At 46.0% G+C, this 24,178-nt stretch overlaps 2 protein-coding genes across 2 annotated transcripts in view; one reads left to right on the top strand and one right to left on the bottom strand.

Moving 5' to 3' along the window:
• Positions 1-24,178, bottom strand: part of T265_07958 (hypothetical protein) — a gene marked incomplete at both ends in the record, with an annotated part of 59,410 nt that overhangs the window by 6,405 nt on the left and 28,827 nt on the right. Inside the window, 2 exons of the mRNA XM_009173629.1 lie at positions 1,709-2,251; positions 18,521-18,901. Coding sequence (XP_009171893.1) covers positions 1,709-2,251; positions 18,521-18,901 — 924 coding nt within the window. The remainder of the gene's footprint in view (positions 1-1,708; positions 2,252-18,520; positions 18,902-24,178) is intronic.
• On the top strand, positions 1,805-6,334 carry T265_07957 (hypothetical protein; the record flags this gene model as incomplete). Its single annotated transcript, XM_009173628.1, has 2 exons — positions 1,805-1,833; positions 6,076-6,334. The coding sequence occupies 2 exons, from the start codon at positions 1,805-1,807 to the stop codon at positions 6,332-6,334; spliced, it is 288 nt and encodes a 95-aa protein (XP_009171892.1).

The raw sequence follows: 24,178 nt of genomic DNA, 5'->3' as shown, positions 1-24,178 counted from the left end.
GCAGCAAATGACTACGGGGGAAGCATTGTAGCATGAAGCTGGCGAAGTAAATTCAACCGAGGAAACATCACGTTACACATACTACTGCGTGTCACGTAAGGACATGACAGCATTGGCTAGATATTGCTGCTAGCAACTTTCACCAATAAAACACTGTAACACACAAGACCGAAGACGATAGCGATCGATCTACTATTACGCAACCAAAACTATCCTAGCGTTCGGCGCTGACTCAACTGAGATAATACAGCCCTCAAAAATAAACAGTCGAAGCTGGAAGTGCATGATGAATAAAAGGTGGACTAAAGGTCACCATGCGAGAAAAAAAACACCGACAGTCGACTATCGCTCTGTCCTATACTCTCAAAGGTGACCTTTTACAAGCTTCTGAACCATTTATACCCGCGACATTAAAGAGACCGTTCTATCCGAAATTAACTACTGCTAACGGCGGATGGGAAGAATGTCAGATTTCGGTGATGGTGTACAGCGATGAACGGCTTTTGAACTCTCGCGTAAGATGCACTGAGTCAGATGCGCACCAGCAGTGACATAAAAATTGCGCCCCATTGAAGTCACAACGGGAACAAACAGCGATGCTCTTCGAATTCCACCGGGTGAGATGTTTGACTACGACAGTGGAAAGCTCCCGCTTTTATTTACCAAATGCGACCAACACGAATTTACTAATGCTGATAATTACTCACATCCCGTAGACACGAAATGAGTCCTAGCTGCTAGACATTGCTTCATTAAAGTGCAAAGCTTTTCCAATTCATTATGGGCGAGATAGCCCAAATGGTTAGAGCGCGAATTTACTGACCGGAAGGTCCGTGGTTCGAACCCGGCATCTGCTTCTCGACTTCCTCTTTCTGGGCTTGGGAAACCTGACAGTATCCCAGCCCTCGTGCTTCCTTCGGGTGGCATGGCAGCTAGGCACCGGAAGGGTGCTACAGCTGAACGTTCTTTTTCCAATTCATTTATGAACAAGACAGAGTGACGTGACCAATGGCCGCCACTGCGTTCCTGTTTGTATCTCAGCCTGTTGGAAGTTGCCGCCTACATTTATTCTGTCCATCTATGGTAGCAGTTTTGTCTTTTTTACTGGAGGGATAGTCGAAGTTCATCACCCAAATCAGGACACAAATAGTTACTGGTGAGCACACTACCAGCATGTGTAAGGAAGTGCAGCGAGGCATCGATCCGCCAGAACGTATCCATGCCGTGAATGAGACAGCACCCAAGCAATTGTGACTCCAGGTTGTGCGTTCGCATTCAAAGAACGGTTAACTCAACGGAACGCAAACAATCCCTACAAAGGGGAATGATGTTCCTTGCACGTGAAGAAGGGAGCCTATGCCTCTGATATTTCAGAGATGATTTAACAAAATTACTACGACAAACAACGAGCGCCACACAAAACACCCAGCTCGTTTTACCACCGTGTTCGTGCCGTAGGCTCGGCGAACATGGTAGTTTGTCTGAAATACAGTGAAGAGTGTAACGATCTCCGGTTAACTAAGAACTGCTCTCGTTAGCATGCGCGAACCGAATTGTTCAAATCAGAACATAAAAGCTAGCGCATCTCAGCAACATTCTCCTGAGGGAATTGACAAGGCCATCCAATAGCCGTCCGACACCGGCCCACTGCGTTTCATAAAAATTAATCTTCACCAGCTAAAACTTCTCAACTGTAAAAAACATTTACCTTTCTCGCACGCTTTTGTAAACTTTCCTGCTCACTGGACTGCCGAGACTGGGGGGACAGAGAAGTCAGTCCCGTAGTGGGCTTGGACTCCGTCGAATGTGTACCACAAGTGGTGATGGGGGAAGGTAATTTGATCTCAGCAGATGCCAGTTGTCCCGTAACATCAGAATCATCAACCGATACGACTGGTTCGAGCACAGACGAGTAATGTCCCAGTAGGTCAGAAGCTTCTTCGCACTGGTTAGGTGATAATACACTATCTGTCTTGGGCGGGTTCAAATCCAAGTCTGGCGGCCGTGAGAAACGGGCACTGCGCCGGCTTTGACGGATGCTACCAAACTTGGTTAACTTCACCGTGGTACTTTTCTTCACTTTCAAGGTGGGGATAGAGGTACTCTCCCGTGGAGATACTTGAGAAGAGCCGCCGATCAGTTTGCGCTTGCGTAACTGCCCATTGGTTTGACTAGAAAGGACTGATGGTTTGGTTCGGCTGGTCTGTGGCGTTCGTCGGACATGATTCAAGCGAGGTGTGCTATTGCAGGGCTACAATTGACAAAAAAGACATGAAGACCTATAGCCAGTAAACTTATTAAGGAGAACTCAAGGGGAATTCGAATTGCAGCACCATGATACCCTGCTGATAGGTGAAAAAACGTAATAGTTATTCTTCAACAGAGGAGCCTGGCAAACTGTTTCGGTGTAGTTCAAACGAATGTCTCAAAATAAATGAGCCATTCGAAAAGACCAAACTCATTGTACCACTTACCACATGCTGCATTTGCACAAAAACTTTAAGCGCCACATTTTCCGGCTTCACTGCTGTCTGCACGGGCACTGAATTACGTGGCAGATGACATAAACAAGCACATACCTGCCTATATCGATGTAGGTTCCATCTTAATTTTGCAACCACTGACTCCGCCACTTAGAGCTTATGTAATTATTTGCTGTGCTGATGCGATGCAAATTGAGGTGTTACGAGACTGCAGAGTTTTTCGGTCATCTGAACTCAGTGTCTGCTGAGTTCACGAAGTTCATTGTTCCCAGAGAACGCTACGCCCACATCCATGTGGAGCAGCCTGTAAGAGCAAACACTTACATGTGACTGACAGTGGAGCCATTGGGTGGCCTAAATTGGGCCCGAATGCTCAGTGACGCTGCGTTATGAAACAACCGGTGACTACCTTACTGCCGGTATGCCACCAGACAGTTCATTCCCATCCCGAAAACGCTGTAATCAGCAACAACCAGGAAGCATTCCTCTAGTATTTTATTCAGAGAACGAGCGTCGTTATGCTAAAACCTAAAGAACGCAATGGATGAGGTCAGTATCTCAGTATAAACTAATTGATACGCGTGTTCGCTGTTATGGAACCTCACGTAGGCGGGCTGATGGCGCCCGAATGGCCTCCGAGCCACACGGTCGGTAATCACTTGGACGTACCAACCAGCACAGCAATTCCTTACAAACTTGTGCGCAAACGTCCATGAGTTAACCGGCGGCTCAGTTTCTGAAATCCACCTTTTCGCTTATGAAAGACGTCTGTGTATTTGCACGGATCGTAGAGCGAATCGACATTGTTCAGTTGCTTCCATATCCGTTTACAACCACCTACTTAATACATCAGATCAGATCCATAGACGGATAGCCACCCAAAAAAATCTAAAATTACGTTTTACAAAAGACAAGAAGGTTGTCAAAAAGCAACCGCTTTGATCCTAGTCACACTTAAAATCTATCGCCTGTTTCCCCACTCGCCTCACTACCTCAGAGAAATGGAAGCGATGAACAAGTGATGAAGAAGGCAATGGTGAAAAACGTCAGTTGAACAACAGTTTCGTTGAGTCTGCTGGTCGATTCGGACGAACCGGATAGGAAATCACTACCTTTTTGATGCAAACCAGCCGCACCGAAAAGAACTTCACATATATTAGTATGAGCCTCTAAGGAAAATCACCCCCGAACCAACACCGTTATACCACTCCATTTTCCCATCCCAGATAGCATGTATTTCCAATTCACAACAAAAAACATTAGGTAAAGTGCTACTCTGTTTTTCTGCCCAACAGGTGTGGTCAAATTCCTTACAGAACACATACTGCTAAGAGTGCAAACGACAGTACACCACACAGCATGCACACAGTGGCCTGTCTTAGTCGGCAGCACATGGGAAGTCTGTTTGCTTCAAAAGTGAAGGGGCGCGTTGATAAATGTGGAAGACTTATGCGTCACAATAAACTACACATATAAATGCGGAAATGGGCATTCTAGTCAAGCCGATGACTGGTGGAGCCATTGGGTGGCCTAAATTGGGCCCGAATGCTCAGTGACGCTGCGTTATGAAACAACCGGTGACTACCTTACTGCCGGTATGCCACCAGACAGTTCATTCCCATCCCGAAAACGCTGTAATCAGCAACAACCAGGAAGCATTCCTCTAGTATTTTATTCAGAGAACGAGCGTCGTTATGCTAAAACCTAAAGAACGCAATGGATGAGGTCAGTATCTCAGTATAAACTAATTGATACGCGTGTTCGCTGTTATGGAACCTCACGTAGGCGGGCTGATGGCGCCCGAATGGCCTCCGAGCCACACGGTCGGTAATCACTTGGACGTACCAACCAGCACAGCAATTCCTTACAAACTTGTGCGCAAACGTCCGGCTCAGTTTCTGAAATCCACCTTTTCGCTTATGAAGGACGTCTGTGTATTTGCACGGATCGTAGAGCGAATCGACATTGTTCAGTTGCTTCCATATCCGTTTACAACCACCTACTTAATACATCAGATCAGATCCATAGACGGATAGCCACCCAAAAAAATCTAAAATTACGTTTTACAAAAGACAAGAAGGTTGTCAAAAAGCAACCGCTTTGATCCTAGTCACACTTAAAATCTATCGCCTGTTTCCCCACTCGCCTCACTACCTCAGAGAAATGGAAGCGATGAACAAGTGATGAAGAAGGCAATGGTGAAAAACGTCAGTTGAACAACAGTTTCGTTGAGTCTGCTGGTCGATTCGGACGAACCGGATAGGAAATCACTACCTTTTTGATGCAAACCAGCCGCACCGAAAAGAACTTCACATATATTAGTATGAGCCTCTAAGGAAAATCACCCCCGAACCAACACCGTTATACCACTCCATTTTCCCATCCCAGATAGCATGTATTTCCAATTCACAACAAAAAACATTAGGTAAAGTGCTACTCTGTTTTTCTGCCCAACAGGTGTGGTCAAATTCCTTACAGAACACATACTGCTAAGAGTGCAAACGACAGTACACCACACAGCATGCACACAGTGGCCTGTCTTAGTCGGCAGCACATGGGAAGTCTGTTTGCTTCAAAAGTGAAGGGGCGCGTTGATAAATGTGGAAGACTTATGCGTCACAATAAACTACACATATAAATGCGGAAATGGGCATTCTAGTCAAGCCGATGACTGACTCCGCATTGGCCGCAGTAAGACTACTCCTTCTTTAGTATACCCCACATAATGATCAAACTTCCATAAGGACCATTTCCCAGTCCCCGAATTTCTTCTGTTGAAATATACGAGAAACACTTCACCTTTTTTGAAAATACCACCAAGAAAGGATCTTAGAACCGTGAAGTTGCAGCCTATGCGTAGCAATGGTCAATAATCTTAGCTGATTGTACGAATGGCTATTTTGCACAACTTCAAAAGGCCCATTAAGTATACGATGCATCGGACTGCATATTCAGCATAAAGAGTGGAACCGTATCCACTATTCAAAATGTGTTAATGACAGCGGCTTGATTGACTGAACTGATATATCATAGTGTTCCACACACTGTTCACACATCAGCAGACAGCTACTGTCGGTGGCACGGAGCGTCTTCAAATGTCGAAACCAGTCGTGAAAATGAGACGGTTGATATGCCCCGGGGCAAATCTCGTGCAAACAAAGACTCATCGATGACATCTTTGTCACAGGATTTGTCAGGACCAAATCACTGCAAGCAGTGCACATTCAGTTACTAACCTGCTGGGTTGGACTAAAGACAAGGAGTTCTGTAGTATGTGTTGAAAATGACTGGGTAGTTTTACGTGGAAGTACATGTGTGTACCGTTAGATAATCGAACTGCGAATGTTTCGATTGTTGATCGAGATTATGCTTTGGCAAACCGATAAGCTACCTGTAAACAGCACATAGAGATGCTATACAACGACCTGACGCCTATGCTGTTAGCTGGATATGAACTCTAGGTTTACCGTGACCATCCAGCCGTAAATCATAACAGAGGGGCGAGACGGACCAAGTGGTTAGAGCGCGAATTTACTGACCGGAAGGTCCGTGGTTCGAACCCGACCTCTACCTCTTGACCTTCACTGTCTAGGGGCAGGCAACCTGGCAATATCCCAACCCTCGTGCCTCCTTCGTGTGGCATGGAAGCTGAGCACCAAAACGGTGTTACAGCTGGACGAGTCTGGAAGGAAATCATAACAGCAATAAGCTGTCCTCACTTCTCTCAAAATGAAACAGGCTGTTGCTCAGCAACTACGGGCAAGTGGCTTAAACCAACACAGCAATGTGAATCACAGAATTTTGAAAGGCACCAATCAGTACAAACTATTCAGACTGGTATACTAGATTAGTTTTGAATGTCAAAGTGTATTGCCTAAATCTTGTAGCTGATGAGCTGAGGGAGTTTCAAGTTATTTTTGATCCAATTCGGTTCTTTAAACCTCCACTTCAAGGTGCTTCAAACGATGGTTTACCTTGGGTGCAACTGGTAGATTTCGTTGGTCTGTGTGGGCTTGTGAGTGCTACGATAATTTGGTTGGGGGTGAAATCAAGTGCGATTTAGATCTAAGTTACTTGTGTTGCTGACTCCTTCTGATAACCGCACACAAACAAGTGTCTGCTCGACTGATCCAAAACCGGTCTTCAAATGTGTGCCAGTTCAACTTCTTTTGTTCTATTAACACTGGGATGCTTGGTAATTTCCAGCGACTAGGCTATCCGTCTGTGTGGCGTAGTCTCAAAATTTCAATTTTTCTAAATCTATTTGCGTCCGGTGTCCACTGTATGTTCCGCCATTGCCGAGTCCTTCAGTAACGCTCGATTCTCATCTGCGTGCCTCGTTGGCCTGTTTATTTCTCGCCAGTGCTCTCCGATTCCGGAGTGAAGTTCCCTGGTCGTCTCTCCTACAGGGACCTTAATGCAGTCGTTACACCCAATTTTGTAGACAGAGTCCCTGAATCTGTTCGCCGGGAGGCAAACAAAGGCAGAAGAGAGCGAATCCACCGTCGTCACGAAGAACACTGACTAGTTGCAGGTTAGACAACCTCTGGCTCATGGGCCCTACTGACAAAGTAGCAGAGAGACCCTAGCGTCAATGATAAGAGTGAGGTTGAGGTTGTGAACTGTTTAGAATTGGTGATAAGCCATCTGGGACAATGCAACTGGAATCGGTTGTACCCAAAAAGTGCAATCTAACTACGACCTTAAGGGACACGTGAAATTCACCTAAAATTCTATGCCGTACAAAAATGGGACATCGGACATTAGAGGGGTAAAAGAGCATCACAGTAGCATTCCAGAAGAGAAAAACGCAATTCCGGTCTTCGAGAATCATGCAATCACTTGGTCCATCACACTACCGTCGGAGCTAATTCAACTACCAAGACGGTTCCACAACCTCCAATGTCACTCCTTGAATTCTCAGAAGCATGTCCAAATAATGTACATCCCACAGGATGACATCGCACTTTGGGGGTGCGAAGGGCATGCCGAAAGATCGGATCACCTTAGTTGGCCTTTCTAGATTGCCTGCGGGTGCGAAGGGCATACCGAAAGATCGGATCACCTTAGTTGGCCTTTCTAGTATTGCCTGCGCTTTCTGTTCTTTTTTTACACAAGAAAACATTGTCCTCCGCACACTCCAGGTCGACAAGGTTCCCGCACTGAGATATTTGAACACTGGGGTTTTGGAGACCTCTCAGTGTTCGCCTCATTACTTCATCAATGTTGAAATTGAATAAAACTGGAGTCGACAATCACTGTTTGCAGCAAGGCATCTGGAGAGCTCCTCGTAAACTCGCAAACACCCACAAGCATGTGGATAAAAACAATGCATGATATTTACAAAGTTCTACGGCAAACCCTGTTGAGCAAGTATGTTGAGAAGTATGAAATGGTCAACGGAATCGAACGAACTCTGATAGTCAAAGAGCATCAATGCGCCTACATGCATGCCGTTGTTCTAATACTTGGTGGAGTGTGAAGGTATGGCCTACACAGGACTTTTCCACCTGGAATCATGCTTGCAGTCCTCAGATTCCATCGTCTAGGCGCCTTCGAAAGGCGACGTAGATGACGCAAACTCTAGCTACAAAGCAGGTATTATCCGGAAGCTTCTCAATGATCAGGCTAGGTGTGCGCATCATGCGCGCCCCTGAAAAACACAAGGACGAGCAGTGACGGACAGGTGTTCCCGAACGGGTGGCAATCACAAAGTGACCCACGCCACCTACCCTTGTTTGCAGGGAAGAAGTGCCATGTGACCAAATGGATTCGGTTGGTTCGAAATTCAGTACCACATGGTCTGTGGTCGGCACATAACTGCAGCAGGTATTCGCTGCTGACCGTGCATCCCCATTCCAGTCCAAGATGAACACCTAATCGGGCATCAGCAACGTTAAGCTTCATACATACACCTAATCGGGCATCAGCAACGTTAAGCTCAAACACTTGCGCATTCATACACCCAGTGACTACAACAGTAGCTGTGATAAAACACACAAAGTGTCGTACAAACGGTCTTTGAGGGCATCAGGGATACAGTGGTTAGAAGGCGAATTTACTGACCCGAAGGTCCGTGGTTCGAACCCGATCTGTGCATCTCGATTTCCCCTGTCTAGGATTGGGCAACCTGGTAGTAAACCAGCCCCCATGCTTTCTTCGGGTGGCGCGACAGCTAGGCATAGAAAGGGTGTTACAGGGCTATATTTCGTTTGGCCGTAAGTGGATGCGATGAAATTCCACGGGTATCGGCGCGTTTATGGGTTTCCTACGGGTCCTCACAGTTGTTGCCAAACCGACTGCACGAAGGTAGCTACTAACTGGTGAGCATTCGACCAGAGACCCCTCAGCTCTGACTTAAAACAACACAAATTCCAATACAACAAGCCACAGTGGCCTTTGGATCAGCAAATGGATGCAAACAAAAGCGAGAGGAAATTTGGGGAGGTGGGGTCGACAAACAAAATCTGGCATCAGTAGTAGTCCTTTTTCACTTACCCGCTCTGCTGTACGCAGCAAGTACGGTGACCCGGCTGATGGCACCATATGACAGCTGATGTGGCATGAAGTCATTTTTAATTCTGCAATTCATGGTTGTACGTGAGCTGGGATACTGTCAGGGTGTGCAGGCCTGAACTGGAAGACGATAATGGTTCTCTACCGAATCCTTTGACCCAAAACCCTGTGGTGAGCACAAGATCACCAGAGCAGTCTACGTTTTTGAGGATCAAGTCGCAACACATGCACCAACTTCCAACCAGGAGACTATTGGTCAGACCTCTCCCCATGGACCAACCTGTTATGAGGGTCTGTGAGTGTTACACGTGCACGCGCATAAATCGTCATACCGCGCTAAGGTCCAGTGTCTCTATGACGAGGTCCAAACACGGCCAACAAGTTGAGTCTTGTAATTATGGACTCTTCTGCAAATTCGCTTAAGCAGCAGATGGTTTTAAACTTAAGATCACTATTCCATGCTGTGATCGAACTCATTTTATATTGAAATCCAAGAAACATGCAACGCCCCTTTATCCTTGCTTGAAAGAATAAGTGCACATCTTTGGAATCTCTGCGGAATTGGAAATCGCGATTTTCCGATTAGTGCCTGAACATTACAAACGGTTGATCAACCGTGTAATTAACTTACACGCAGACAGGATACCGCACCATCATTCTTCAATCACTTAGTTAGTCTGACGTGGTCCTGTGTTGACTAGCTTCCCAAAGAACCACTTCTCATATGAATGACCCGTATGTGTTTGGTCGGATTTCTTTCGCAGCAAATTACTTATAGTTGGTGGGTAGCTAGCCGACTCCCAAAGCGAGCGGCAAGTGCCGTTTCATTTTCAGTCATTATTGTCCCTTTTCAATGCATTCCAGTTAACTCGCAAGCCGCATCGCAATAAACCAGGCGCTGTGGCTTACTTCACTTCACTTCAATTTATGGGTCCAAACACCCACAAGCATGTGGATAAAAACAATGCATGATATTTACAAAGTTCTACGGCAAACCCTGTTGAGCAAGTATGTTGAGAAGTATGAAATGGTCAACGGAATCGAACGAACTCTGATAGTCAAAGAGCATCAATGCGCCTACATGCATGCCGTTGTTCTAATACTTGGTGGAGTGTGAAGGTATGGCCTACACAGGACTTTTCCACCTGGAATCATGCTTGCAGTCCTCAGATTCCATCGTCTAGGCGCCTTCGAAAGGCGACGTAGATGACGCAAACTCTAGCTACAAAGCAGGTATTATCCGGAAGCTTCTCAATGATCAGGCTAGGTGTGCGCATCATGCGCGCCCCTGAAAAACACAAGGACGAGCAGTGACGGACAGGTGTTCCCGAACGGGTGGCAATCACAAAGTGACCCACGCCACCTACCCTTGTTTGCAGGGAAGAAGTGTCATGTGACCAAATGGATTCGGTTGGTTCGAAATTCAGTACCACATGGTCTGTGGTCGGCACATAACTGCAGCAGGTATTCGCTGCTGACCGTGCATCCCCATTCCAGTCCAAGATGAACACCTAATCGGGTATCAGCAACGTTAAGCTCAAACACTTGCGCATTCATACACCCAGTGACTACAACAGTAGCTGTGATAAAACACACAAAGTGTCGTACAGACGGTCTTTGAGGGCATCAGGGATACAGTGGTTAGAAGGCGAATTTACTAACCCGAAGGTCCGTGGTTCGAACCCGATCTGTGCATCTCGATTTCCCCTGTCTAGGATTGGGCAACCTGGTAGTAAACCAGCCCCCATGCTTTCTTCGGGTGGCGCGACAGCTAGGCATAGAAAGGGTGTTACAGGGCTATATTTCGTTTGGCCGTAAGTGGATGCGATGAAATTCCACGGGTATCGGCGCGTTTATGGGTTTCCTACGGGTCCTCACAGTTGTTGCCAAACCGACTGCACGAAGGTAGCTACTAACTGGTGAGCATTCGACCAGAGACCCCTCAGCTCTGACTTAAAACAACACAAATTCCAATACAACAAGCCACAGTGGCCTTTGGATCAGCAAATGGATGCAAACAAAAGCGAGAGGAAATTTGGGGAGGTGGGGTCGACAAACAAAATCTGGCATCAGTAGTAGTCCTTTTTCACTTACCCGCTCTGCTGTACGCAGCAAGTACGGTGACCCGGCTGATGGCACCATATGACAGCTGATGTGGCATGAAGTCATTTTTAATTCTGCAATTCATGGTTGTACGTGAGCTGGGATACTGTCAGGGTGTGCAGGCCTGAACTGGAAGACGATTATGGTTCTCTACCGAATCCTTTGACCCAAAACCCTGTGGTGAGCACAAGATCACCAGAGCAGTCTACGTTTTTGAGGATCAAGTCGCAACACATGCACCAACTTCCAACCAGGAGACTATTGGTCAGACCTCTCCCCATGGACCAACCTGTTATGAGGGTCTGTGAGTGTTACACGTGCACGCGCATAAATCGTCATACCGCGCTAAGGTCCAGTGTCTCTATGACGAGGTCCAAACACGGCCAACAAGTTGAGTCTTGTAATTATGGACTCTTCTGCAAATTCGCTTAAGCAGCAGATGGTTTTAAACTTAAGATCACTATTCCATGCTGTGATCGAACTCATTTTATATTGAAATCCAAGAAACATGCAACGCCCCTTTATCCTTGCTTGAAAGAATAAGTGCACATCTTTGGAATCTCTGCGGAATTGGAAATCGCGATTTTCCGATTAGTGCCTGAACATTACAAACGGTTGATCAACCGTGTAATTAACTTACACGCAGACAGGATACCGCACCATCATTCTTCAATCACTTAGTTAGTCTGACGTGGTCCTGTGTTGACTAGCTTCCCAAAGAACCACTTCTCATATGAATGACCCGTATGTGTTTGGTCGGATTTCTTTCGCAGCAAATTACTTATAGTTGGTGGGTAGCTAGCCGACTCCCAAAGCGAGCGGCAAGTGCCGTTTCATTTTCAGTCATTATTGTCCCTTTTCAATGCATTCCAGTTAACTCGCAAGCCGCATCGCAATAAACCAGGCGCTGTGGCTTACTTCACTTCACTTCAATTTATGGGTCAGCTCTGGACGATTCTATAAATAGATGCACTTTCCTAAACTTATTGTCTGTACTCCGTTATCCGCATTCTTCCAACGGTTTTTCAATCCTACCTAGACGGACCAGCAGAGAAAGTGAGAACGTCTGTTTCTATAATTTCCACCAGTATCATTTTCACACGTCGTAAAGTAAAATTCAAGCCAACAGATTTTATACAAAATTAATGACTATAAAACGGCAAGTGTTTAGGTTGGACGGGGAACGCGTTGAACGGTCTGGCAAGCGATAACATTCGATTTTACATCCACGTCTCAGACAGATCGGTTTATACAATATCATTTTACATCTTGCTGGGCAATGCGTAAAACCGAAATCGGGCAACGCGTCATTATGTGACCAACTGAATGCGTTGTGTCTTGTGCCTGAGGGCAATGAGGTGACAGCAAAGCAACGGATGGCAGATGCACATGAAACCGGTGTGTGGGGATGGTTGTTACTGTTTCTAACCTTCACTATTATCCAAGTATGTTGTGCATGTGTGCTGGTAACAACACTCGTAAAGACGACCATCTCTCCGGACGTTTGTTTGACTGATGCGCTCACAGGTCTGATTGTATCATCCGCATCGAAACAACCGAATGAAACAAATACCGCCTGTAATGTGTTACCTAAAGTTAACCGTACCCGTCAGTGCCAAGCCAACTAACAGCAAGGTAACTAAACGATTCATAGTACGGTGAACGGCACTCTGAATTACCCACAATAAGACACATATACACTCACTAAGTATACCGCTTCGACAACAGTTTTGGAACTACTGCTGATCAATCGTAACTCCGGGTTCGTGTCTAACGTCGGGCATACGGTGTCATGACTTCATATCACCATCATCATCATCATCATCATCAGAAGTTATAATAACGCATTACCTTAGCTGTTACATCTGGCTTGTGACTTTTTAGTGAATCATAAAAAGCGGTCAAACACAGGACCACTCAAAAGGGAATAAAAAGTTATTTTGTTGAGTTGACGCTTTATTAAAAATTGTCGATCACCAAATTTTTACTGAAATAAACTAAGTAGAAAACTTCGCAGACACTTCAGCTGTAACACCCTTACAGTGTCTAACTTCAATGTCACCCGAAGGAAGCACGAGGGCTGGGATACTGCCAGGTTGCCCAAGCCTAGACAGGAGAAGTCCAGAGGCATAGGTCGGGTTCGAACCACGGACCTTCCGGTCGGTAACTTCGCGCTCTAATCACTTGAGCGATCTCATTCCCCTGATGCTGAGTAGTTGAACAAAACTCTAAGATGTCCCATTGTCTTGTGGGTCAGACGTTTAAGTCAAAAACTAAATTAAAAAAACCCTAAACCTGAACAACCGAGAAGCGCCAGTCCTCAGCCACAACCCTTCCCATTTTTCAACCCGACCACCGTATTTAATGTATCAGTGTTGTATTGTGCGGTGGCCGAGCTATTGGGGTTACGCCTGCCTGAGCCTGCAGACTACGCGACAGGGAGAAGACAGAGAACTGGGGACACGGCTGTATTGCCAGGACAAAACGTACAGAGCCTCTGCGTAAATATATAGGATGACTAAACGGCCAAATATGGTCGTTCACTTGTTCGCTTCGTACAGCCAATGGTGGTGGTCCAGTCGTGAACATTCTCAGGCCCACTACGCTGGTGGTGTGTTGCTAAGCCATTTGGTGAGAGCGGTGTTCCGTTGGAGCCGCCGACTCACCCACTTTCCGGACGTGACGAACCGATGGTGACCTTGGGGATGCGTCACTCTGCACATGTGCTTTTTCTTCTGTCTGGGCGCGCCCTGACAATCAGCCAGTCACCTAACTAGTGTTCCGTATCCAAACTACCATCCAGTAAATAAGCCAAGATAATCGTTACTAAACTCATCAGATCTGCTCCATGCTGTAACTTCAAATGTCCGTATGTCCCAATGGGCAACAGCGACCTCGTTTTTCCATTCTGTCGACGCATGTTGGCTCAGAAACCCGCATACAAAACCCCAATTCGATCAAACAACTCAAACCGCTTATAAAGAGACCGGATATACCACATTTCCTCCTTCGGATATCTGGTGGTCTCGATCAATGAAGCGTGATATCTGTGATGCAAGAGTTGTATACAGATCCGGGCGCTTTATTGAAGTGAATTCCGTTAAACATTCGTCGCGCTGTACGGTTGTTTGCTTCTAATAAAATTGATTCGATCAATTTTGTTCACTTGACAACAAACGTCCAGACAGACGGTAGTTCTGAAGCTAAGAAAGATAAGCTTTTATTGAGATCTATCAGAACTACCTCGGTCAGCAAGAAAGATGGATAATGCCATCCTGGAGGGTGACACGAACGACCAAGTCTGCATAAAGCACAGTTCCGTCGTAGATCCAAAGTCGACGCCAATCGGACAGATTACAGGAAGCGACTTTTCAGTTGTGGGCTAAATATCCCCTGTTGCTGGTCCGTAAGAACTTTCAGCACAATTACTCACACCGAGTTACTTGGAAACCACCAAGTACTAGTCAATCAAGTACTCAGCCGGACCACTCACAGACGGAGAGTATCAATGAAAGACTTTCACCTCATCCGATCAAGTCATTATGCGGGCTCGGTTATTACGTAGGATGGAATGGAACTATTCCGTTCATCAACTCCAACAAATTCCAGTAGCCCAATAATACTGAGCTGATCTGGCTCTTGGAAACGTACAGTCACACTGACAGTCATTTTAAATAACCTAAGCAATCCTACCGTGTGTATGACGACTGAGGTATGAAGCGCTGCCACAAGACTGGGTGGGAGAAAACCTAGACCTCGTGCTTGCTGACTGCGCCAATCAATGTGGCAGGTAAACTTGTTTAGCTAGGCCAGTTCCGGTGAACTGGCACGAAACGAAGATATTTCTTGGCCAGGGTAGCTTTAGTCAAACTCTAACACCTACGGCACCGGCGTTTGCCTGCCGGGGCAGAGTATAAACTGCGATAGTGCTATCCATATACAACTCTATAGATCAAAACCGTGGTCTCTACGAATACACTTCCCACAATCCGCGGATTGTCTGGCCATTCATCAATCGCCTCATTCAACCAACAGAATAACACTTCAGTAATCGGGCTATTGTTGCGACAGATCAAGCGTAGATGTCCGGTTCGGGCGGCAGATATTCAATGGAGTTCACCATTCTTCTCTGAGTCCCGAAACCTTCGCTCTATTGTCCTTGGAGGGTGCATCGCAGCCGGAAAACGCAAACTTCTAATCGCGATCTCCTACCTCCCTGAAGTGGTTCGCTTGAACAGCGAAGCGTACACTGAACAGAAAACAGAACCTACACGCCTGACCACAATCCATATTTTGGATGAGTGGAACATGTTACATTACCGGTGACCATACTCAGACTAATGATATGCTTGAAGGCATAAGCCAATCGCACAGCTGTAGAAACGTTTTAACTTGTCAAAAAATCTGTAATTTCGGTCTGAGTATTTCACGATTCCCTATGTAAGTACAGGGCTATGTTGCATGCAGTTGGGATTCAACGTGTAAAATTGGGTCTCTAAAGCTTGTTTGTAAGACTGTGTCTGTTAAGTTCATAAAACACTGCTAGGTTCAAAATCCACGCCAAGAGGGGAACACGATGCAGAAATGGGTGCACAACTGCTGTGCGGACGTCACGGCCATATCCGTCTGAATCCATACGATGACCAGCAGGTGCAAGTGAGGATAACCACGTTCTTTACTGGTGTCCGAATGCTCACAAGCAAAGGCATAAACGCAGAAATATCTCGCATCAGGTAAAAAGACAAACATCGATGCAGTGATATGCAATAAAGTTCACGAACTGTGAAACCGCTGAGCACAAGTAAACATGAAACACTTGTTGACACGCGTCCTCACCTTTATTTGGACAAGTCACATTGAATGCAACATCTGTGCGTAAACGAAACTAATCCTCACCAAATCGTACGCACAGAAACTATTGATTCCAGCTGGCCAATCACCTTGGAACTGAACCCGAAGCAATACCGTTCTTACATCAATGTATCGTTCGGTGTATTTAACACGCTGTTACCACGTCCTTTAACCATAAATGTTGAACGTTTGACGTTCGCTACTGCTCAAAGTAATTTGAAATGTTAACATTTCACGACTTGTCTTTTGATTGTCCCCATCGGGAAACGAAGAACCAGCGTATCAAGCCGGCGAAAATGACAACTTTTGAACGCATCTTCTACTCTGGGAGGATTTATTTTAGTAAGGGGGGATTAATCTAGACATGAAAGTAGGACTTGGTACCCCCATTACAAAGACACGACTATGCTGAACAGATGAACGTGGTTCGATGGAGGTTCCCTCCTGTATGCGAGTTAGTCAGATTGCTCGCCAGTCGCACTTGGCCGAAAGGTTCACTCTTCAAATACTAGCCGGAAAGCTGGGGGTTCATGAGACGAAATATTTATGTCAGCTGTCCAACTTCTTCACACAGAAGCCATTGGAAAGGGGATCCGAGAAATAACACATGTAATGCTAACGACACCAAGCAGTAAGGCAATGTAATAATAAATTGAATAATCGTTCGGCTGTAACATCTTTTCGATGCTCAGTTGTCACACCACCCGAGTGGGAGTACAAGGTTACCCAAGCCAAGACAAGAACAGTCGAGATACAGAAGGCAGATTCAAACCAAGGACCTTTCGGTTCACACCACTGAGCCACCTCGCGCTCTACTCAATAAGGCGAACTGCCAAGACGGCGCAATCACTAAACTGCGAATTACACAACCGTTGCATGATGTTTGTAAAAGCAACGACGTTACAATGAGTCTGAAAAAGTGTCGTTATGAATGCCTGTTTACCCCACAAAACATTCAACCGCGCGGACCTTCCAGAAAGCAAGGTTCTGGTAACCGCATGCAAGTGGGGACGACTCCATCGCCGGCGTAGTGGCACTTAATTGGACCAAGTATAGGATAATACATACCAATAATAACAAGGAAGTTGAAGGTGGTAACACACAGCAAAACACCTAGTATAGACGAATCTCCATATGAAATGAGTGAAATTCTCAAGTTCAACTGATCGCTCCGTGGAAATTAATCTACAACTCGTCAAATTTTGTAGAGAAAAAACGGACGAACTCAAGTCCTAAACACGATTACCAGGTGGTGTCCATACATACCAAGTAACGCGTGACAGTATGCATAATTGCACAATGCTCGTAATTTTGGCATACACTACGCAATATTCCTAATTCCAGTGAAAAATTGGCGTACGGTTGTAACAAACGGAATCGGGTCATATTACTGGTGAGACTTGCTACCTGAGAGAACTCAGAGGACAATAACTTGGTAGTTCACAACTGCTTTCAAAATTTTTTATACAACAGTCCCATTCTGAACAATGCCGTTCAGCGAAACTCCAGTAATCCTAGTAATCAAATGGAGCGGAACATTCAGAGATAGGGAGTTGAACTCATTTACCTTGAGAAAAAGGCGAAAACACAATTATCAGAAGCAAACCAGGTGAGACAAACAATTGCCGCCCTTTAGTTTATGACAGCTAGATCAATCGCCCAACCTGTGCTGCGACAGCGAGTTACATATACTGACAGCTACTCCACAGAGAAATTTAGGTTCTGCGTCACAGTACAGGACGGTCGAAAGACAGTGGGCATGTCACTAGACACTATCGGACATGACACAATGTTCAGAAGAAAGCAGATGCCAAGAAGCCCTGGAAAAGAGCATGAATTTCCAGAGGAACACTATTCGCATAACAAAACGTCTGCGTTCAGAATAGAGTTCGCCAGAATTAATAAGAGAAAATCCAGTACGCTCGAAGATCCCTTCAAGGATAGGCCGAGTAACAGACGTAAGACTGAGCACGACGAATCTAGTGGTCGTTCGGTCGAACCTCCCTATAAGTTTCACGGCGTCGACTGATTTGATCTGACTTACCTTGAGAACGGTCTAAGCTGGATTATAGTCGTAACCGAATAAAAAAACATACATCCAGAGGCCACCACAGATGGTGGACGAAGAGTGTAGTAATTTTGGTTGGTAAACGGGCATCCTACATACAAAACTCCGGCCAATTAGGTAAACTGGGTAAACGGAATCAAAGCTAGTAATCGCATTGTAACACTGTTTATAGATTGAGCTACATTGCTCTCTGCAGTGTTTTCTTAAGCAGACCAGCATGACTCAACCCCTACGAAAGCAGCTATTAGGATGGGTTAACTCGAAAACCGTATCCATGACCCAACAATTGACGGAGACCAACAGCCACTTAACCAAGTAAGGTCGTAAGACTGAAATCTGCCTAGACCTAGATGCAGTTCCAAATATATCCGTTGCGTGCAACCGCACCAAGAATCAGAGTTCTACGACTAGCTAAAAGAGATGATCTGAAAAAGGCCACAGGAAGACGAGCGGAGAAAATACCAAATGAAAAATGTAGTGTGGATATCCGTAAACTTACAAAGCTCCTTGTGGTTACTTTTTCCTGGGGGCTTTCAGCTGACACGGGCAACATATAGCGGCATCGGTTGTTTGCAGACGTACGCAGTCCAGCACGATTGCGTACTCTTGGCGCAAAGTCGCCTTGAGCTTGACGAGAGGCATAGTCCTGCAGGGCTTTGCCGAAAAACTCATTGCTCAAAGCAGATGGATGAAGCCAGACGGACGAATCGTCGTTGGCCACAGATGAGTCAGGGGTAAGTTTCGCATCGTCCGGTTCTGTATCAAGGCCAGTGAATGAAGACCAGGTGTGTTTGTGTCGATCGTAGACGGGTAACAAGTCGGCCAACATTCGTTGGGCTTCCACAGGAAGAGCGTAGAAGGTTTCACGGTTTATGATCGCCTGTAATGTGATGAAAAAACAGACATGTTGAATCACACGCAGTGGATCATAGATAGAATGCCGGCGAATTTCAGTGTCAGTTGAATAAAAAAGGTAAACAACATCTACCACATACGTTGAGGAAAACTTGGCTGAGACAAAATTAGTCCGACGAAAACTTCCGTCACTGGGAAACAGCTGTTCATTGTACAGATTCGACTACTAGTCGATAGCAATTCCAACAATCAAAGTTAATACTAGTGAAAAGACCCACCAAGCGAAGTAGGTATGTCTCCGGATAGTAACAGTGGTAACCCGGCGGTCTACCGAGTATAACTAAGTATCGACTGCTGGGATTGTTAGTCTCCTTGCTTAAAATGACCAGAAAAGTAACCAGGGCATGGAATCAGTTGGTACAGCATTTCTGGAACACGCGCCAATGTCACAAAACTACACCCATTCGGTAAAAGGCACTTCCTAACATAAATATCCAGCACATGGGAGAAGTGTACATCAATCGTACTGTTACTGAAATCATCACGTACTGTACTGGGACCCCGCTATTGATCGTGGTTAGTGATTCAAGATAATTCCCACACTCCTACTCATCCCGCACCAGGAAAGTATGTAAAGTAGGTGAAATAACTCCCCTTTCTATACACTGTAATCGCCGTCGGGGATATCTCGATGCATCCAGTCACTTGAAAATTAACTAACAAGTTTATCTCCGCAACGAAAAGACCAGAACTTACAGGTATGTGACAGTCTGTGTAACTCTTTCACCCACTGCATCATATTGAGGGCCTCCTTTTGAAACTTACACTAAGTTAGGCAAGGAATGAAGGACGTAAGAACAATCTTGTGGACTTCTAAAAGGTGCTGATATAAATAACTGATGCTCTGCTCAGACAACACAGTTCAATCTCCACCGAACCATCCATCTACTGTTGCACTACCAGGACACGAACATATTCCCACTGAAGAAAGCTTCATTCGTGTTAGATTTTCTCGCAGCTTCTATCGAACATTAATTCAGAACTGTCCAGTAGAATGCCACTCCTGACATCGTAAAAAGCTGTCTTACAGGTAAACGATTTAGCTGGACCAAAATTCGACTGATAAAAAAGATAACCAGTCAGCTGTAACACCCTTTCGGTGCCTAGCTGCCATGCCACGCGAAGGAAGCACGAGGGCTTGGATACTGCCAGGTTGCCCAAGCCTAGACAGGGGAAGTCGAGAGGCGGAGGTCGGGTTCGAACCACAGACCTTCCGGTCAGTAAGTTCGCGCTCTAACCACTTGAGCCATCTCGACTCTAGATTCCTAAAAAGTGAAAAACTGAGATAGTCACCTCTGTTCTCACGGGCGACAGATGTAACTGAGCAATTACAAGCTGATTCACACCCTATCAAATTGAGTTAATAATGGCGGATACGACTCAAATATCAAAACTTGCGGTTTACTGTGCAGTACATGTACGGAAGTCGGAGGTCACGTCCAAGAAACTTTTGCCGATAAAAAAGAACACGAGAGAACACTCGAGTGATTTTATCGACATCTAATCTCCTGAGGCCTTCGGCCGCTTACAACACGAAAACCCGCTACGATGATCGGCTGCGTAATACACCTGTGACTTCATCCTACAATTGCTCCGCTGTTACTTGTAACAGAATGGTTACGCCTACCGAAAGCTGTCCAAAACATCCGTCGCCGAGAAAATGGAATTTGTCGCTGGTAACTCAGAAACCCATTCGGCCATAATGCACTATCTCCCTGCGGCATCCAATGTCTCCTCCATCAATGGTCAGTGGATGCCAGGTACTAGCTGGCGTTTCCCCAATTCTGAACAACCATGGGCCGAAATGATAATGCAACTGTTAGTTACCAGTGACGAGGCTAAATACTCGACTGCCAATCGCTCTGAAACACATGATTTTATTCGGACCATCTCTCTTCCGNTCCGTAAATTCCCCGGATCAATCCGGGGTAGCTGGCCTCAATAATAGCGCGGCACCCAACCCATGAATATCAAGTCACATCCGAAGGCCGCAACCATCCAGGGAAACGTGCGTTGGCAGCGTTTTCACATTACGTCACACGCTTAAGAAGTGCCATACATTGCACCAACCGATAAGTCCAGTTATTCTCAACTTAAAAGATGCCTTTGACTCCGTAGAAAGATCGGCAATATTGGATATACTTGGCTGGAGAGAAATGCTCAAGAAGTTTGTGGATATAATTTACGCGTAAACTTATATTGCACTTCTGATCGTGTAGGCCTTCACAACAAACTGTTCAGAAGTTGTCCTATACCTAGTGAGGTTCGACAAGGTTGCGCTTCCTATCCCTTCCATTCCAATATTCTCCCCGACATTACCACGAAGTGCAAAAGTCAAGATCTCATGCTCTTGATATCGGGACTAGCACCGGAGAAAACCACTAAACAAGAGCTATGCGAACGATCTGACGGCCAGAAGTCTGAACAGCATCCTTGCTTCGTTCTTTTTGCATCTTCAAAATGCAAAGCACACACGAGGATTTCGGAACTCTGGAAAGATGCCAGAGTTTGTTGACTCATGCACCTATCTGAGCGGCGCTACAAACCATGACTGTACCGTGAAACACTGTACCGTGCACACACTATTAGGGCCATTTTTGAAAGTAGAACACTTATGTTCTCAGGAACTAATGTCAATGAAAATAAAGCGGTCATGTGCACGAGACGACTGTATCAGTTGTAAGAATTGACCCGATGACAATAGAAAGCGCCATTTTTCTGGCAAAAAATCCGTGGTTCGAACCCCACCGCTGTCTCCCGACTTCCCCTGCCTAGATTTGGGCAACCTGGCAGTATCCCAGCTCTCGTCCTTCCTTCTCGCGGCATGGTAGTTAGGTACCGAAAGGGTGCTACAGCTAAACGATGATAATCAATAGATCAGCAAACGCAACCCGTAAGATTAGGGTGGTTGACTATAAATCAATCATCGCATATCACCGAACCCTTCTTGACCACAGGCTAGGTTGCAGCAGGGCAGCAAAACTGTTCTTCAGAGTGCTTAACCCATCTTTCATGTCGACGTTTTCGCGAGTGAATTAATCAGCCATCTTCTTCATTTGTCGTTCAACTAACCGTTGCTCATCTAGGGCCACTCGATCGTTTCAGTTGATATAGGACACGACTGTTTCCGTTACCACAACCCTTCTACATCTCCCATCCACCAAAGCTTTCGACCTCTCTTTAATCTCTCATCTATTTGGCGTTTGAGGGATTTGCGTGAGCAGTCTTACTCGCTGCCTGATGGTATGGATTTCCTGACATCAATCTTGGATAGCGATCACGACGACATCCAGTGGTCTTGTGGTCGAATTGGAGAAGTCGAACAAACAGCACTGAAAGCCGCTAGCACTGCTGCTTTCACATTTTGTCACGCTTCATCCACGTGCTCACTGCCAATGCAGTATTGGTTTTCGGCGGAGAGCTGTTGCGCTAGCTCAGATCGATACTGTTGGTAGTTCTTCCAAGACATGGACTAGCATGTTTCTTGCTGACTTGCGATGGCCTGAGGGGAAATGGACTGTCAGGCGTACACGCACCATGGCTTGATCGGAATCAAGTTGTGTGCCGCAGATGGAACAGCAGTGTTGAATTGTGGCTCTCCACCGGTGGCTGATGCCCACGCGATCCAACTGGGGCCACGGTTGATTTGCAGTTGGTGGCCGCCAGATTACGCAAAACGAACGTTTATGCTGAAAGTTCGTACTGGCCAGCAACAGCTGATGATCAGCACAGAATTGGATGAGTCACTCTCCGTTGTCTGTGCGGTGAGCATCGACTCCGAATCGACCGCCCAAATGTGATTCCAAGGAGCTCAGACTTGAGCATTCATATCGCCCGCAAGTATCACAATGTCAGTGCATTCTGCTTGACGAATGAGCCCGGATACCTCTTGATAGAAAGTATCCTTCTCAGTGTCAGAACTGCAATCCGTTGGAGCGTAAGCCGACAGTACAAGCAAACGCCCCTTTTAATGTCAAGAGGCACTGAGCTTGATTGAGTTGGATAACCGGACGGCGCAAAGACTGGCATCCCATAGCAGAGCGCGTTCAGCTTCGAGGCTGAGTGCAACTCCAGCACCATAGGCTCCACGAGTTATCCCTTCTCGATCACCGAACATACGCAGAGAAATGTGAAATATCTGTTAGTCGTTGGCATTTTGTGATGGCTTGGGTTTTGTATGCTCGATTCAGGGACACAGCATACACCACTTTTAAGGGAATATTAGGTTTCAGCGAGCATTGCCTGCTCGCCAGTTGGAAGCGTATGAACGTTAAAAGCCCATTTGTAAAAAGAATCTCGTGGATTTATTTATTGTTAGCAGGCAGCGGGGTGCATAAGGCCCATAATCATAATCTAACTCGGAACTCGAGGGTAAATTGTGAAACTATACGCAGCCTTATCAATGACAATTGATTCCCGTGAGATCGGTCTGCATTGAAGTTTGGTTAGAAGGGCGTCAGGCAACACTTTGGACCGCAATAAACATTGTTCATCGGTATCGCGTCTGGCACTAGTAGGGTATCGGTCGAGTAAATTACCATCTTTCTAAACCGACCGGCCAATTAGTGCTTAAGTCTCTGGCTAACACCACGTCTGTGTTGTGTTCCACAGATAACGTTGTTTATTTACGGGCAAAAACTCTCTCCAGGCCCAAAACTGACATCAACAAACATCCGAGTCTTGCAACCTAACAGGGAAAATGCTTGATCAGATTCGGTAACTGAGCTTGACACTCCACATGGCTGTCAGAAAGGCTCAGTCAGTGTTGTGGATGACTCATATGAACGGACGCGATCGTTCTAGATTTCCCCTTAGTATGGGGTTACCAGCCAACTGCAGTCTGGTTAAACGTATGGCAGCCACATTTTGGAGAACAAACCTATCAACAAGTAAAAAATGGGTGGGAATATACGTCCGTTTCTAGGGAACGATAAGCAGGGGTCTGAAAGCGAATGTTGAGGAGCGAATTGGGAGAACTAGGCGTCATATGCATGGAAGTTCAAACCGGTTTTAATGAAAGCAGGACATCGAAAGTGGACAGTGTCAACACGTTCATTGTTCTCCAGTAATGCATGCAGATCCGTTAAATGAAGATGGATTGCAGGTTCGAATGAACCCATTTCTGATCGCGTATTTCGATTTATCTGAAGGCGAGATGGCCCAAGTGGTTAGAGCGCGAATCTACTGACCGGAAGGTTCGTGGTTCGAATCCGACCTCCGCCACTCGACTTCCCCTGTCTAG

This window comes from Opisthorchis viverrini, assembly GCF_000715545.1.
Source record: "Opisthorchis viverrini unplaced genomic scaffold opera_v5_196, whole genome shotgun sequence".
Taxonomy (NCBI): domain Eukaryota; kingdom Metazoa; phylum Platyhelminthes; class Trematoda; order Opisthorchiida; family Opisthorchiidae; genus Opisthorchis; species Opisthorchis viverrini.
This window is presented reverse-complemented; position numbering and strand designations above follow the sequence as displayed.